The sequence below is a fragment of the Megalobrama amblycephala genome, linkage group LG6, assembly GCF_018812025.1.
Source record: "Megalobrama amblycephala isolate DHTTF-2021 linkage group LG6, ASM1881202v1, whole genome shotgun sequence".
NCBI classification, from domain to species: Eukaryota; Metazoa; Chordata; class Actinopteri; order Cypriniformes; family Xenocyprididae; genus Megalobrama; species Megalobrama amblycephala.
The window spans coordinates 42,613,406-42,632,090 of NC_063049.1; the positions used below are offsets into that span (position 1 = coordinate 42,613,406).

The following is an 18,685-nucleotide window of genomic DNA, read 5'->3' on the forward strand; positions in this document are numbered from 1 at the left end:
GAGAAAAAGTCTATTTCTCACAGTTGTGAGAAAAAAAAGTCAGAATTGCAAGAAAAAAAGTCAAGATTGCAAGAAAAAAGTCAGAATTGTGAGAAAAAAAGTATTGCGAGAGAAAAAGACAGAATTGCAAGATATAAACTTGCAATTGCGAGAAAAGTAAATTGCAAGAAAAAAAATCAGAATTGTGAGATTTTTTAACCTAATTCTACGGAAGAGGATTAGGGCCAAGCAATAATAAAAAAATTAAACCATCTCAAGATTAAAGTTGTTAAATTTTGAGAAAAAATTCATTACATTTTGAGAAAAAGGTCGAGATAAAATGTTGAGAATAAAGTCATTAAATTATGAGAAAAATGTCGTTAAATTATGAGAACAAATCTTAAATTATGAGAAAAATGTCGTTAAATTTCGAGAAAAAAATCAAGATAAAATGTTGAGAATAAAGTCATTAAATTATGAGAAAAAAGTCGTTAAATTACGAGAACAAATTTGTTAAATTATGAGAAAAATGTCGTTAAATTCGAGAAAAAAGTCGCGATAAAATGTTTAAAATAAAGTCATTAAATTATGAGAAAAAAGCTGTTAAATTATGAGAACAAATTTGTTAAATTACGAGAAAAAAAGTCGAGATAAAATGTTGAGAATAAACTCATTAAATTACCAGAATAAATTTGTTAAATTACGAGAATAAATTCGTTAATTTAATGACTATTCTCAACATTTTATCTCGACTTTTTTCTCGTAATTTAACGAATTTGTTCTCGAAATTTAACGAGTTTTTTTTCGAAATTTAACAACTTTAATCTCGAGATGGTTTTATTTTTTTATTATTGCTTGGCCCTAATCCTCTTCCGTATAATTCTGACTTTATATCTCACAATTGCAAGAAAAAAAGTCAGAATTGTGAGATATAAACTCGCAATTGTGAGAAAAAAGTCAGAATTGCAAGAAAAAAAGAGAACTGTGAGATATAAACTCAATTGTGAGAGATATAAACTTCATAAAGTCATAAATGTGAGAGAAAAAGTCTGTTTCTTGCAGTTGTGAGAAAAAAAGTCAGAATTGCGAGAAAAAAGACAGAATTGCGAGATATAAACTCGCTATTGTGAGAAAAGTAAATTGCAAGAAAAAAAATCAGAATTGCAAGAGAAAAAAGTCAGAATTTTGAGATATAAACTCGCAATTATGAGAAAAAATCTGAATTGCAAGATTTTTTAACCTAATTCTGACTTTATATCTCGCAATTGCAAGAAAAAAAGTCAGAATTGTGGGATATAAACTCACAATTGTGAGAAAAAGTCAGAATTGCAATTTGCAAGAAAAAAGTCACAGTTATCTTTTAAATTGTTTTATTCTGTGGCGGAAGCAAAAATGTGTTTGTTGAAAGAACAAAAATGGGGATATTCACATATTCATCAGTCTGAGACCCACGGCAGTGAGATCAATACCAAATTCATAAGTGAATCATTCTTCTGAGTCAGATCTTGAATTGATGAATTGGTTAAACTACAGTACAAACCCGATTACAAAAAAGTTGGGACACTGTACAAATTGTGAATAAAAAGGAATGCAATAATTTACAGATCTCATAAACTTATATTTTATTCACAATAGAATATAGATAACATATCAAATGTTGAAAGTGAGACATTCTGAAATGTCATGCCAAATATTGGCTCATTTTGGATTTCATGAGAGCTACACATTCCAAAAAAGTTGGGACAGGTAGCAATAAGAGGCCGGAAAAGTTAAATGTACATATAAGGAACAGCTGGAGGACCAATTTGCAACTTATTAGGTCAATTGGCAACATGATTGGGTATAAAAAGACCCTCTCAGAGTGGCAGTGTCTCTCAGAAGTCAAGATGGGCAGAGGATCACCAATTCCCCCAATGCTGCGGTGAAAAATAGTGGAGCAATATCAGAAAGGAGTTTCTCAGAGAAAAATTGCAAAGAGTTTGAAGTTATCATCATCTACAGTGCATAATATCATCCAAAGATTCAGAGAATCTGGAACAATCTCTGTGCGTAAGGGTCAAGGCCGGAAAACCATACTGGATGCCCGTGATCTTCTGGCCCTTAGACGGCACTGCATCACATACAGGAATGCTACTGTAATGGAAATCACAACATGGGCTCAGGAATACTTCCAGAAAACATTGTCGGTGAACACAATCCACCGTGCCATTCGCCGTTGCCGGCTAAAACTCTATAGGTCAAAAAAGAAGCCATATCTAAACATGATCCAGAAGCACAGGCGTTTTCTCTGGGCCAAGGCTCATTTAAAATGAACTGTGGCAAAGTGGAAAACTGTTCTGTGGTCAGACGAATCAAAATTTGAAGTTCTTTTTGGAAAACTGGGATGCCATGTCATCCGGACAAAAGAGGACAAGGACAACCCAAGTTGTTATCAGCGCTCAGTTCAGAAGCCTGCATCTCTGATGGTATGGGGTTGCATGAGTGCATGTGGCATGGGCAGCTTACACATCTGGAAAGGCACCATCAATGCTGAAAGGTATATCCAAGTTCTAGAACAACATATGCTCCCATCCAGATGTCGTCTCTTTCAGGAAAGACCTTGCATTTTCCAACATGACAATGCCAGACCACATACTGCATCAATTACAACATCATTTATTCGCAAGTCAGAGTCTTTTGCTGTGTAATTATCATATCACAATTTTGGTTGTAATTTGATGATTTGTGCAGTCCAAGTTTTGTTCACTGCATTCAAAAATCTTATTAAAATGTTGTAGATTTAAAAATGGATGAATGTAGTAAGTAAACAAACAAAATAAGCAAGCCACATGTTTTTAATCTTTACAGGCTCGTACATATGAATAATTCATCAGGTCGAGAGGAGAAGCTTTGTTTGGGTTTGGGAAGGAAGGGACATTGTTTGCAACATAATGAGAGATGTTCAGCATTGAGAATGATGATAAGAAAGCACTTCCTGTTTGTTGTGTGGACAGGAAGTAAGCCGCTGGGTTACTCCAGAATGCTGGTCAGCGATTGGTCAGAGGAGGATGTGTGCGAGTGGCTCCGTGACGAAGGATTTGAGGCTCTGATGGACGCGTTTAGGGCCCACAACATTGACGGGGCCGAACTAATGACCTTAAACACGGAGACACTGACCACTGCATTTAACATTGGTGAGGAAACACACAAAACATTTCAGACATTTTCTTTAATGCTTTATTACAGGTTCTAGAGAGCAAGAAATCAAACTGAGCATTTCAAATATTTTACAATTAATTTGACAACTTTCTTGTTGTGGACATTAAAAAAAAATCAAATCTTCTCATTCTCGATTCTCATCTCATCTGAGGGACCCCCATATATATATTTATATATATATTTATATTTATACTCACATTCAAAATTGCTTTATTGGCATGACTGTAAATAATATAATATTGCCAATACATACATACATAAAATAATAATAAAAACATCAAAATAATAGAAGAAAATATTATAACATAACTTAAACTTTAATAAACAATGTAACAAATTAGAGCATGTCTGAACTACGGAAGAGGATTAGGGCCAAGCAATAATAAAAAAATAAAACCATCTCGAGATTAAAGTCATTAAATTACGAGAAAAAAGTCGAGATAAAATGTTGAGAATAAAGTCATTAAATTAACGAATTAATTCTCGTAATTTAACGAATTTGTTCTCGTAATTTAACGACTTTTTTCTCGTAATTTAATGACTTTATTCTCAACATTTTATCTCAACTTTTTTCTCGAAATTTAACGAGTTTGTTCTCATAATTTAACGACTTTTTCTTGTAATTTAACGAATTTCTCAACATTTTATCTCGACTTTTTTCTCGAAATTTAACGAGTTTGTTTTCATAATTTAACGACTTTTTCTTGTAATTTAACGAATTTCTCAACATTTTATCTTGACTTTTTTCTCGAAATTTAACGAGTTTGTTCTCATAATTTAACGACTTTTTCTTGTAATTTAACGAATTTCTCAACATTTTATCTCAACTTTTTTCTCGAAATTTAACGAGTTTGTTCTCATAATTTAACGACTTTTTCTTGTAATTTAACGAATTTCTCAACATTTTATCTCGACTTTTTTCTCGAAATTTAACGAGTTCTCATAATTTAACGACTTTTTCTTGTAAATTAACGAATTTCTCAACATTTTATCTCAACTTTTTTCTCGAAATTTAACGAGTTTGTTCTCATAATTTAACGACTTTTTCTTGTAATTTAACGAATTTCTCAACATTTTATCTCGACTTTTTTCTCGAAATTTAACGAGTTCTCATAATTTAACGACTTTTTCTTGTAAATTAACGAATTTCTCAACATTTTATCTCGACTTTTTTCTCGAAATTTAATGAGTTCTCATAATTTAACGACTTTTTCTTGTAATTGAACGAATTTCTCAACATTTTATCTTGACTTTTTTCTCGAAATGTAACGAGTTTGTTCTCATAATTTAACGACTTTTTTCTCGAAATTTAACGAGTTTGTTCTCATAATTTAACGACTTTTTCTTGTAATTTAACGAATTTCTCAACATTTTATCTCGACTTTTTTCTCAAAATTTAACGAGTTTGTTCTCATAATTTAACGACTTTTTTCTCAAATTTAACGAGTTTGTTCTCATAATTTAACGACTTTTTCTTGTAATTTAACGAATTTCTCAACATTTTATCTCGACTTTTTTCTTGAAATTTAACGAGTTTGTTCTCATAATTTAACGACTTTTTTCTCGAAATTTAACGAGTTTGTTCTCATAATTTAACGACTTTTTCTTGTAATTTAATGAATTTCTCAACATTTTATCTCGACTTTTTTCTCGAAATTTAATGAGTTTGTTCTCATAATTTAACGACTTTTTCTCGAAATTTAACGAGTTTGTTCTCATAATTTAACGACTTTTTCTTGTAATTTAACGAATTTCTCAACATTTTATCTCGACTTTTTTCTCGAAATTTAACGAGTTTGTTCTCATAATTTAACGACTTTTTCTTGTAATTTAACGAATTTCTCAACATTGTATCTCGACTTTTTTCTCGAAATTTAACGAGTTTGTTCTCATAATTTAACGACTTTTTCTTGTAATTTAACGAATTTCTCAACATTTTATCTCAACTTTTTTCTCGAAATTTAACGAGTTTGTTCTCATAATTTAACGACTTTTTCTTGTAATTTAACGAATTTCTCAACATTTTATCTTGACTTTTTTCTCGAAATGTAACGAGTTTGTTCTCATAATTTAACGACTTTTTCTTGTAATTTAACGAATTTCTCAACATTTTATCTTGACTTTTTTCTCGAAATGTAACGAGTTTGTTCTCATAATTTAACGACTTTTTTCTCGAAATGTAACGAGTTTGTTCTCATAATTTAACGACTTTTTCTTGTAATTTAACGAATTTCTCAACGAATTTCTCGACTTTTTTCTCGAAATTTAACGAGTTTGTTCTCATAATTTAACGACTTTTTCTCGAAATTTAATGAGTTTGTTCTCATAATTTAACGACTTTTTCTCGAAATTTAACGAGTTTGTTCTCATAATTTAACGACTTTTTCTTGTAATTTAACGAATTTCTCAACATTTTATCTCGACTTTTTTCTCGAAATTTAATGAGTTTGTTCTCATAATTTAACGACTTTTTCTCGAAATTTAACGAGTTTGTTCTCATAATTTAACGACTTTTTCTTGTAATTTAATGAATTTCTCAACATTTTATCTCGACTTTTTTCTCGAAATTTAATGAGTTTGTTCTCATAATTTAACGACTTTTTCTCGAAATTTAACGAGTTTGTTCTCATAATTTAACGACTTTTTCTTGTAATTTAACGAATTTCTCAACATTTTATCTCGACTTTTTTCTCGAAATTTAATGAGTTTGTTCTCATAATTTAACGACTTTTTCTCGAAATTTAACGAGTTTGTTCTCATAATTTAACGACTTTTTTCTCGAAATTTAATGAGTTTGTTCTCATAATTTAACGACTTTTTCTTGTAATTTAACGAGTTTGTTCTCATAATTTAACGACTTTTTCTTGTAATTTAACGAATTTCTCAACATTTTATTTTTCTCAACATTTTATTTTTTATTTTTCATTTATTTTTCTCGAAATTTTACGAGTTTGTTCTCATAATTTAACGACTTTTTTCTCGAAATTTAATGAGTTTGTTCTCATAATTTAACGACTTTTTCTTGTAATTTAACGAATTTCTCAACATTTTATCTCGACTTTTTTCTCGAAATTTAACGAGTTTGTTCTCATAATTTAACGACTTTTTCTTGTAATTTAACGAATTTCTCAACATTTTATCTCGACTTTTTTCTCGAAATTTAACGAGTTTGTTCTCATAATTTAACGACTTTTTCTTGTAATTTAACGAATTTCTCAACATTTTATCTCGACTTTTTTCTCGAAATTTAATGAGTTTGTTCTCATAATTTAACGACTTTTTCTTGTAATTTAACGAATTTCTCAACATTTTATCTCGACTTTTTTCTCTAAATTTAACGAGTTTGTTCTCATAATTTAACGACTTTTTCTTGTAATTTAACGAATTTCTCAACATTTTATCTCGACTTTTTTCTCGAAATTTAACGAGTTTGTTCTCATAATTTAACGACTTTTTCTTGTAATTTAACGAATTTCTCAACATTTTATCTCGACTTTTTTCTCGAAATTTAACGAGTTTGTTCTCATAATTTAACGACTTTTTCTTGTAATTTAACGAATTTCTCAACATTTTATCTCGACTTTTTTCTCGAAATTTAACGAGTTTGTTCTCATAATTTAACGACTTTTTCTTGTAATTTAACGAATTTCTCAACATTTTATCTCTACTTTTTTCTCGAAATTTAACGAGTTTGTTCTCATAATTTAACGACTTTTTCTTGTAATTTAACGAATTTCTCAACATTTTATCTCGACTTTTTTCTCGAAATTTAATGAGTTTGTTCTCATAATTTAACGACTTTTTTCTCGAAATTTAACGAGTTTGTTCTCATAATTTAACGACTTTTTCTTGTAATTTAACGAATTTCTCAACATTTTATCTCGACTTTTTTCTTGAAATTTAACGAGTTTGTTCTCATAATTTAACGACTTTTTTCTCGAAATTTAACGAGTTTGTTCTCATAATTTAACGACTTTTTCTTGTAATTTAATGAATTTCTCAACATTTTATCTCGACTTTTTTCTCGAAATTTAATAAGTTTGTTCTCATAATTTAACGACTTTTTGTCGAAATTTAACGAGTTTGTTCTCATAATTTAACGACTTTTTCTTGTAATTTAACGAATTTCTCAACATTTTATCTCGACTTTTTTCTCGAAATTTAATGAGTTTGTTCTCATAATTTAACGACTTTTTCTCGAAATTTAACGAGTTTGTTCTCATAATTTAACGACTTTTTCTTGTAATTTAAGGAATTTCTCAACATTTTATCTCGACTTTTTTCTCGAAATTTAACGAGTTTGTTCTCATAATTTAACGACTTTTTCTTGTAATTTAACGAATTTCTCAACATTTTATCTCGACTTTTTTCTCGAAATTTAACGAGTTTGTTCTCATAATTTAACGACTTTTTCTTGTAATTTAACGAATTTCTCAACATTTTATCTCGACTTTTTTCTCGAAATTTAACGAGTTTGTTCTCATAATTTAACGACTTTTTCTTGTAATTTAACGAATTTCTCAACATTTTATCTCGACTTTTTTCTCGAAATTTAACGAGTTTGTTCTCATAATTTAACGACTTTTTCTTGTAATTTAACGAATTTCTCAACATTTTATCTCTACTTTTTTCTCGAAATTTAACGAGTTTGTTCTCATAATTTAACGACTTTTTCTTGTAATTTAACGAATTTCTCAACATTTTATCTCGACTTTTTTCTCGAAATTTAATGAGTTTGTTCTCATAATTTAACGACTTTTTTCTCGAAATTTAACGAGTTTGTTCTCATAATTTAACGACTTTTTCTTGTAATTTAACGAATTTCTCAACATTTTATCTCGACTTTTTTCTTGAAATTTAACGAGTTTGTTCTCATAATTTAACGACTTTTTTCTCGAAATTTAACGAGTTTGTTCTCATAATTTAACGACTTTTTCTTGTAATTTAATGAATTTCTCAACATTTTATCTCGACTTTTTTCTCGAAATTTAATAAGTTTGTTCTCATAATTTAACGACTTTTTGTCGAAATTTAACGAGTTTGTTCTCATAATTTAACGACTTTTTCTTGTAATTTAACGAATTTCTCAACATTTTATCTCGACTTTTTTCTCGAAATTTAATGAGTTTGTTCTCATAATTTAACGACTTTTTCTCGAAATTTAACGAGTTTGTTCTCATAATTTAACGACTTTTTCTTGTAATTTAAGGAATTTCTCAACATTTTATCTCGACTTTTTTCTCGAAATTTAACGAGTTTGTTCTCATAATTTAACGACTTTTTTCTCGAAATTTAACGAGTTTGTTCTCATAATTTAACGACTTTTTCTTGTAATTTAACGAATTTCTCAACATTTTATCTCGACTTTTTTCTCGAAATTTAACGAGTTTGTTCTCATAATTTAACGACTTTTTCTTGTAATTTAACGAATTTCTCAACATTTTATCTCGACTTTTTTCTCGAAATTTAACGAGTTTGTTCTCATAATTTAACGACTTTTTCTTGTAATTTAACGAATTTCTCAACATTTTATCTCGACTTTTTTCTCGAAATTTAACGAGTTTGTTCTCATAATTTAACGACTTTTTCTTGTAATTTAACGAATTTCTCAACATTTTATCTCGACTTTTTTCTCGAAATTTAATGAGTTTGTTCTCATAATTTAACGACTTTTTCTCGAAATTTAACGAGTTTGTTCTCATAATTTAACGACTTTTTCTTGTAATTTAACGACTTTTTCTTGTAATTTAACGACTTTTTTCTCGAAATTTAACGAGTTTGTTCTCATAATTTAACAACTTTTTCTTGTAATTTAACGAATTTCTCAACATTTTATCTCGACTTTTTTCTCGAAATTTAACGCGTTTGTTCTCATAATTTAACGACTTTTTTCTCAAATTTAACGAGTTTGTTCTCATAATTTAACGACTTTTTCTTGTAATTTAACGAATTTCTCAACATTTTATCTCGACTTTTTTCTTGAAATTTAACGAGTTTGTTCTCATAATTTAACGACTTTTTTCTCGAAATTTAACGAGTTTGTTCTCATAATTTAACGACTTTTTCTTGTAATTTAATGAATTTCTCAACATTTTATCTCGACTTTTTTCTCGAAATTTAATGAGTTTGTTCTCATAATTTAACGACTTTTTCTCGAAATTTAACGAGTTTGTTCTCATAATTTAACGACTTTTTCTTGTAATTTAATGAATTTCTCAACATTTTATCTCGACTTTTTTCTCGAAATTTAATGAGTTTGTTCTCATAATTTAACGACTTTTTTCTCGAAATTTAACGAGTTTGTTCTCATAATTTAACGACTTTTTCTTGTAATTTAATGAATTTCTCAACATTTTATCTCGACTTTTTTCTCGAAATTTAATGAGTTTGTTCTCATAATTTAACGACTTTTTCTCGAAATTTAACGAGTTTGTTCTCATAATTTAACGACTTTTTCTTGTAATTTAATGAATTTCTCAACATTTTATCTCGACTTTTTTCTCGAAATTTAATGAGTTTGTTCTCATAATTTAACGACTTTTTCTCGAAATTTAACGAGTTTGTTCTCATAATTTAACGACTTTTTCTTGTAATTTAACGAATTTCTCAACATTTTATCTCGACTTTTTTCTCGAAATTTAATGAGTTTGTTCTCATAATTTAACGACTTTTTCTCGAAATTTAACGAGTTTGTTCTCATAATTTAACGACTTTTTCTTGTAATTTAAGGAATTTCTCAACATTTTATCTCGACTTTTTTCTCGAAATTTAACGAGTTTGTTCTCATAATTTAACGACTTTTTTCTCGAAATTTAACGAGTTTGTTCTCATAATTTAACGACTTTTTCTTGTAATTTAACGAATTTCTCAACATTTTATCTCGACTTTTTTCTCGAAATTTAACGAGTTTGTTCTCATAATTTAACAACTTTTTTCTCGTAATTTAACGACTTTCTCGTAATTTAACGAGTTTATTCTCAACATTTTATCTCGACCTTTTTCTCGAAATTTAACGAGTTTTTTCTTGTAATTTAATGACTTTATTCTCAACATTTTATTTCGACTTTTTTCTCGAAGTTTAACGAGGTTTTTCTCAAAATTTAACAACTTTAATCTCGAGATGGTTTTATTTTTTTATTATTGCTTGGCCCTAATCCTCTTCCGTACTGAACACTGTAGTACTGTACTAGACTTATTTTTGTAAATGTAATTTTTATTATTTATTACTTTGAATAATTTATTATTATTTATTAATTCTAAAGCACTCTTAAAAATGCTGGGTTGTTTCAAACCATGTTTGGGTCAAATATGGACAAACCCAACCACTGGTTTACATTTATTTATTATTTTTTAAACCCAACGGTGGGGTTTTTCCATATTTGACCCAAACATGGTTTGAAACAACCCAGCATTTTTAAGAGTGTAATTTTTTTGTGATTATTAATTTGAATCTTGTTTTTCCCCATTTGTAACATAGTTTTTCAGTCACACAACATAATGTAAGTAATAAATGATAATAATTCAGTTAGTTAGTAATACTTAAAATAATTCTATTTTTACTTAGAACTCCTATAACCTGAATGCATCAAACTGCTTGAAACTGCCTTTGGATTGTCCTGACTGACTGTAGGGAGTAGATGATGTTAGTCGCCTGTGGGTGATGCAGACTGCAGGTTTTTTGTCTTTTGTTTGTCTCGTGGTTGTCCGATGGGGTCCTCGAGCGTGAGCTCTGTGCTAATGACTTGCATTTACAGAGGCGCTGCAGTCATCATAACCTGCTGCTGCTGTAATCTTCGAGTTGCACTCGAGTCTGACTGCATATCGATTACACATGCAGCTCTGCGGAGGGCGGGAGGGTTAGTGCAGATTCTCACATCTTTCTCCAGCTCCTACTGTAATCTGCAACTTCATCATCACAAATGACATGTGCTATCTATAGGGGCTTTCACACAGGAGGAACCTTTTCACAGTTCCTAGAACTATTGGCTGAAGTACCCGGATTTTGCCGTGTTCGCACCGCAGGAACTATGAATGATTTAAGTTCTAGGAACTCCTTTTGAGGAAACTTCTTCAGAGTAGGGTCTAAACCAGCACTATAGGAACTATCAGTGAAGTAAGTGTGTGTTGATTGGTCAAACAACACCGGCAGGCTTGGGAGGGTTACTTTAAAAATGTTTTCCGTTACAGTTACAAATTACTTCATAAAAAAAGTGTTCAGTAACGTAATCCAAGTACCACAATATTAAGTAATACCACAATATTAATATAAGTAATGAAATCTGATTACTTTTGGATTACTTCAAGGTCACATGTGTATAGAAAGAAAGAAAGAAAAAGAAATTTGGGGGGGATCCACTTTACTATAAATAAAATGCATTTTTAAGTTTATTTTTAATTATTTCTTCTCAATTTCTGCAAGTTTTTAAATGTTACATGTTCCATATTTTTGAATGGGTCTCAATAATACAAATATTTTACAAATCTGATAAATTATCAATTGCAATATTATTATCGTCGTTGTTGTTTAGAGCTTAAAAATATGTCACATCAGATCATGAACAAACTGAACAAGCTCTGATCAAACATCTCTGTTTATGTTTGTTCTGCTTTAATTTTAATTTTGGTTACTTTTAAAACATATTAAAACTAAGCAATCATGTCTCATTTCCACAACTTGGGAATACACAGCCCTGAATATACCCAGGTGAAAAAGTACACTTCTATAATGTACTTAAAATGCTCTATTTTTGTGCACTAATTTTGTACTTAATATACTACAAATTCTTCTTTATTAAGATAATCTTAAGAACATGTAAGTGGACTCAACTGTGCTATTTAGATACATAGTACATTTAGTACATCTAGTACATTTGAACCCATAGTGTACTACAAGTGGTATCTAAATACATTTTTAAATACAGAGATATTATATTAAAAGCACATTTAAGATCATATTTCATGGTGTCTCTAAATAGCACAGTTGAGTCCACTTACATGTTCTTAAGATTATCTTAATAAAGAAGAATTTTTAGTATATTAAGTACAAAATTAGTGCACAAAAATAGAGCATTTTAAGTACATTATAGAAGTGTACTTTTTTTCACCTGGGTATATATGTAAAGAGCTATTAGGACATCTAGTGGCTACATTATGGTATTACAGATTATTTTTTTAGTCCTTTGAGAAAGAATGTGTTTTCGTAGCTGGAAGGCGGAGTTTGCACTGTACAACCATGTTGTTTGCATTTTCTTCTTTGAAAACAAAATAGCAGCAAAATTTCCATGAATTGAAAGCGTTTTCCCCGCGGGCAGCATCGTTTCAACTAGCAGCAGTGATTCAGTTTTAGTTTTAAATGAAACGATTGTAATCCTGATAGTATCCCCCCTTTTTTCAAAATGTAACTGTAATCTGATTGCTACGTTTTTTGACGTAACTAACAAATTACAGTTACTGGATTTTTGTATTCTGATTACGTAACGCCGTTACATGAATTCCGTTACTCCCCAACCCTGAACACCAGCACCCGGCATTTTAAAAAGCTGTGTAAACAAGATTTACTTCACGAACGTGGAAAACAGTGACAATGGCATTTACCTGTTGTCTGCAGGATTGTGTTCTTTTCTCCACCTTGATGATATGTTATACTGAAAGTTGTCATAGGAGATTTCATCTCTTAGCCCCCCTTGCATTTTCAGTCATGTAAATTATGTGTTTATATTCCATCTCCATTATCATGAAACCCACGACACACAACAAACAGCTCCAATCGTGGCATCCTCCATTCACCAATTTTTAGAGTTTGTTAATGCCGCGTATAAAGACGCCGCTGTCGACCGCTTTCAGAGTTCCTATTTCTGGTGCGAATGCCACCAGCAACATGGCCCGGGGGAGAAAAAAAGAATGCATGAAGCTAGAATTAAATTTTTGTTTAAAAAGCAGAAGCTCTGTTCTTTCTTTTGATATATTGCATGTTCAGAAATTCATAAAACAAAATATTCTGGGGGCCATGAAAGTTTTGTGAAGATGATCAAACATGTTGCCGGTGAGTGGCAACTTTTTTTTTCCAAATTGCTGGCGGGGAAAGTGTTAAAAGATAATTGCGACTTTTTATCTTACAATTCTGACCTTTTTTTCCCTCCCAATTGTGAATGTCGCAATTCAGACTTTTTGCTTTTCTCGCAATTCAGACTTTTATTCTTCACAATTGCAAATTTATGTCGCAATTCTGACTTTTTATCTCACAATTCTGACTTTATCTCACAATTGCGAGAAAAAAAGATATAAACTTGTAATTCTGAGGAAAATAAAGTCAGAATTCTAAGATAAAAATTTGCAATTACCTTTTTTCTTTTTTATTCAGTGGCGGAAACAAGCTTCCATACTATTACACATCTTCTGAAAGATCAAAAGACCAGTGAAAAAGAAGCAGAAGCAAGTGATAAAAGCATTTCTTATGCACATTGTAGTCTTTGAAAAAAACGTGTTTTTTCAGTTTTTTCTTTAAAATGTTGCTTTTTTTTAATGAAACTCACCCACATTCAAAATATTCTGCAGGCCATGAAAGTGAAAATTATCAAAAATACCAGCTGGCAACTTTTTTTCTAAAAGGCTTGCGAGGAAAGAGTTAAAAGATAATTGCGACTTTTTATCTCACAATTCTGACATTTTTTCCCTCACAATTGCAAAAACAAACACAGGTGGGGAAAGAGTTAATGTTAGTTGCACTAGTTCTATACAGCAACAGCAACAGTAGGAAAACAAAATGTCCATCCACAAGTGATGTATGGTGTATTTCTATGTCATTTGTTTTGTTTGGTAACCAAATACATTTGGAATTTCACAGAAGTAAAGCAATGCCAAAACCAAAAACATTCCTCTGTCCTGCAGAGTCGGTGGGTCTCCGGGGTCGAGTCTTAAGGAAGATCAAGGATCTGAGATCTTCACTGCTGGACTCCGACAGTCCAGACGAGTTCCTCTGTCCGATCACCAGAGAGCTCATGAAGGACCCCGTCATCGCTGCGGGTCGGGTGGATTGAAGTTAATTTGTCCTAATCACAGACTTCATGTCAATGCAGTTGTTGCTACTTGAATTTTTCAGGAGTTAATTCAATGTGTGTCACTCAAAGTCAAATTGTAAATCACTGTACTGTAATGACAGCAGTGCATGTTCTTCTGTTTAACCGGTGCGTGTCTTTAACAGATGGATATTCCTATGAAAGGGATGCGATCGAGAGCTGGATCAACACTCCCAATCGCTCAAGCCCGATGACCAACCTGCCTTTACAAACCACTATACTGACCGCCAACAGAAGCTTGAAGATGGCCATACAGCGCTGGAAGTCCAGCCAGTGACCTCAGTGTAGCCGGTTTTCTTTAATAGATAGAAAAGGTTTTGTCTTTATTCTGATTAGATTTTTCGATGAGACCAGTTTGTTCATGTGATGTACAGCCTATTTACACGGTTTTGATCATAATAAATACATATATATATATATATATGGCGTCATCTGCGTGTGAAAAGCTTAGTTTCTCCCATCACTACCAATAATAATCTATGAACAGACTTTCTCCTACAATTTCAAGCAGCTGTGCGGCTTAATTTTGCTTAGTTCATGTTCATATTTCCACAGTGCTGAACTCACAGGCGAAGAGGCATTATTGTATTTGACTAGTTTATGCAGCTCTCGTCACCGCTGTGCTTTCTGTATGACGGGCAACAATGGCGTGACTCAGCCGAGGGTCACATGAGGTGTTCAGGTTGAACAGGCAGTGCTGAAGTCAAGCTTGATTTGAATAGAGCCATTAGATGAAGGTCAGAACATTTAAGTGCACAAATAAAATGCATTTTTACTCAAAATTGCACATCGCAGAGCATTCTGGGAAAAGCTTTTACCAAACAATTCAACACATATTTGCAGTTTTTCATTTTCTTCTTCATACTAACAAAAAGCAAACACTCATGAATAATATGATACACGACCAACTTCTGAATTCGTTTCTCATGCCATTAAAAGCCTTATGACTGCTGCTTAAATGCGTCAAATTAGCTTTGCAGAGAAATATAAATTTTGCCTACAAGTTTATATTTCGCTTTACAAAACATTTCATTTTTAACCAGTTTCTGCCAATCTCGTGTTAATCTTGAGTACATCTAGAGTAACAATGCATCCTTCATATCTCCGAAAACGCTATAGTTTAGTCATATTTATAAGATAGATACGCCGTACCGAGTCTTTCCGAAAAAAGCCGAGCTCCTGGAGGCGTGTCTGCCGTCAGTGATGTGGGCGGAGCTAAAGAGTCACGAGCGCGCGCAGCTTTTGCATAGAAATCGTTTGCTAGCTGTGACATCATTATGAATAAAAAGGGAACAAAAACGTTCATGTTGTTTACATTATATGCACTTGCGCGTGGATTGCCAACACAACACAGACATCTGATGCAGCTTTACTCACAACCCGCGATCTGCAAATCCAGCGCCGTACTGGGACTTGTTTACAAAGTATTCATCACCGAAATCCCGGGAACAAACAAACATTGCTGCCCCGGAAAAACAAACTTCATCCACTGTTCCCTTAACACTGGGTTCTTTGGGAAGCTGAAAAAGGTAATCTTTCCCTCACAACCAAAAACACACTCTTTTGTTGACAGGAGCTGCGTCTCATTTCGGAGGCTGCGTCCTCCGGAGGTCGCATTTGAAGGCTGCATACGTCATCAAGGATGTCATATTTAAGAAAAGTAACTGTAATAAAATTAATTGTGAGGTGTAAAATACTGTAATTTCTTTCTTATTTAAGAAAAATAACCGTTAGATTGCAACATGAGACTGATGTATGCAGCCTTCAAAGGGTGCAGCCTCTGAATTGGGACACAGCCATTGCTGAAAAATCTCTCGGCTTCCATATCCAGAACGAAACGTGTTGATGGGCGTGATCTTGCTCTTGCTTTGGGTGATGTGTGCACGCTTATCAGGGAGAAGTGCCTATACAAGGAATGGACTATATGCACGGGTTACTTCCTGGTTGTTGTTAAGCCAGCTCGGGCACTTCCGGTGAACTGTTAGCTGTTCATTCTGTAGTCGCTGTACATCGACACAAAACCATCAATGGTTGACTTTTTAATGTTGTATTTATATTTTAATGCAGTTATCACATTTACCTAATTTGCCAATAAACCAGTTTTATTGATTGCAATAAAGACGAAGCTATTGGGACTGTTTAAAAACGCTGTCTGTAATTAGACACGCACACACATTTTTTCCCCAGCACTTCAAATGTTATTTTTAATGTGATGACCACAAACATTACTTGAATCCTTCTGAAATTGTCCCCATTGTAAAACCGAACGTTTAAAAATGTAGGAAATTTAACATTTGATAGAAAACACTTATTTAAAAAATAAAAAAAACCAGTAATTAGCACTTTAACCAGCAGGTGGCGGCAAAGTAGCATTTATTTGCGCACATATCAGCTATTTTCTCTAAACGTTTTTCACTTCGTTTTTGACTAAATATTAAACATTATAAATAACTAGGTTTAAAATACATTTTGTCAATGTGACGTATGAAATACTCACAAAATCTTATGAAAAACAATAACTTTTATTGTGAATTACACAGAAAGCGAGCACCGTGCTCTCCCTTTGTAATCACAGCAGATGTCAGTCAGTGCAGTGCAAGTTCAATGATTTCAGCACACTTGTGAAAACACATTTTATTCAATTAATCTAACTAAAGTGCACAATAAATATTTAATTTTTGAAGCTTTTTTTTCACATGAAAGTGTGAAAACTAATGGTCGAATTGAATTTAGCTGAGGAGGAACATTGAGGTACGACTTTATTTATTTATTTTTATGCTCTCTTATGTTTGAATAACTACATTAATGCTATACCTGACTATTTAAGTGACTATATTCTGATTATAAACTAAGTATTACACTACTGATGCTCAACACACCAGCAAATGACATCTCACCGGACGTTTTCGAGCTGGCTTATATTAATGCGGAAGTTCTAAAGAACGCTCCGTGCATATAGTCCATTCCACCCTTTATAAAGGCCACACTAGAAAAAAAAACTCTCCGAATCCTGTACGGAAACCGGAAGTAGTGTATTTGGCACAAAAATATACTCCGTAATACGTCCAACTCGTGTTTTGAAACTTTGGCCATGTTTAAGTCAAGTCAAATTTATTTATATAGCGCTTTTACAATTGGTAATTGTTTCAAAGCAGCTTTACATATTAGAAGCACAGAAAAAAAAGGGAAGTGGTTAAAAATAAGCTGTACAAACAAGCGTGGTAATATGTAACATATACAAGATGGTGCTACATTAAGCCAATGTCGGCTGACTCCCAGGGGTGGAAAAAACCCCCTAGGAGAAAACCCAGCGTGGGAAAAAAGTCCTAGGAGGGAAAAAACCCCTTGGAAGATATATATAATATATGTAAATGGATATGGAGATCAAAATCTGAATTATACATTTTTATTATAGAGATTAAAAATAGATTATATATATATATTTGTAAGCGGATACGGGGATTTAAAAATCTATGCAGCCAGAACTGGATCTGTAGGCCCATTGTCTCCTGGGCTGCGTTGTAGTCAGGTCCAGACACAGGTTCTCCATCTGTTCTGGATACGGCCTGGATCCAGCACCCGGAAAACCTCGGGATAAGCAGAGAGACAGATATTAGCGTAGATGCCATTCTTATTCTGACGTACAGGTATATCTAGTGTTATAGGAAATGTTCTCGGTTCCGGCCGACCTAATTATTGCAGCGTAACAATCCTTTAACGGATTTGAAAAATGTTAATGTATTGATAATGTGTTATGTGTATGCAAGAGCAAAGAGATGTGTTTTTAGTCTAGATTTAAACTGACAGAGTGTGTCTGCTTCCCGAACAATGCTAGGAAGATTGTTCCAGAGTTTAGGTGCTAAATAGGAAAAGGATCTGCCGCCTTTAGCATGAGAATGCAACTCTTTAACAGTGTAAATAAATGAGAATGCATGAAATAGCATTACATAAGCATAAATAGCATTAGTAAGCGTGCTTAGCACACTTGGAGACGTCAGTGTTAAAAACAATACCAGAGTGGCAATGGTAAATCCGTTATGTTTTATAGTTTGATAGCTTTATTATTCTGTGAGAAATAAAAAGTAATATTAAATGCGGGCAGTAAAGTCTACCTGCATCTGAAATCACATACTTAGTAACGTTAGGTGAAAAACTAGGCTGTGTGAAAAAAGTATGTTCACATTGCTCATAAAGTCAGCAAAAAGTCCCCGGATGACCTACTTCCGGCGAGATTCTGAAGTGTGCATCTGATGGACACTTTACTATCCCATGAGGCCAGGGCTGCGTTCCACTACTAATTTGTATCCACAAATGAAACAAAATATCAATAGTATAGACTGTGAATATAAGGTAGCTACAATTATTAAATCTCAACATAATTAATATACACTATTATGCGATTAATTCTCATAATAATCAATATATCATACATT

At 32.2% G+C, this 18,685-nt stretch overlaps 1 protein-coding gene across 3 annotated transcripts in view; it reads left to right on the forward strand.

Moving 5' to 3' along the window:
* The window catches only part of LOC125270774 (WD repeat, SAM and U-box domain-containing protein 1-like), a 34,130-nt gene extending 19,462 nt beyond the window's left edge, over positions 1-14,668 (forward strand). The window contains exons 11-13 of one of the 3 annotated variants that reach the window (XR_007185465.1): positions 2,973-3,152; positions 14,065-14,288; positions 14,378-14,516. Coding sequence is in view for 2 of the 3 variants with exons in the window: in XM_048194704.1 (XP_048050661.1) it covers positions 2,973-3,152; positions 14,065-14,199; positions 14,378-14,529 (467 nt within the window). In the remaining variant the exon portion in view is untranslated. Of the gene's footprint in view, positions 1-2,972; positions 3,153-14,064; positions 14,289-14,377 lie in introns of all 3 variants that reach the window. The other 2 variants (XM_048194704.1, XM_048194705.1) reach the window with 2 other exon arrangements.
* The last annotated feature ends 4,017 nt before the right edge of the window (positions 14,669-18,685 follow it).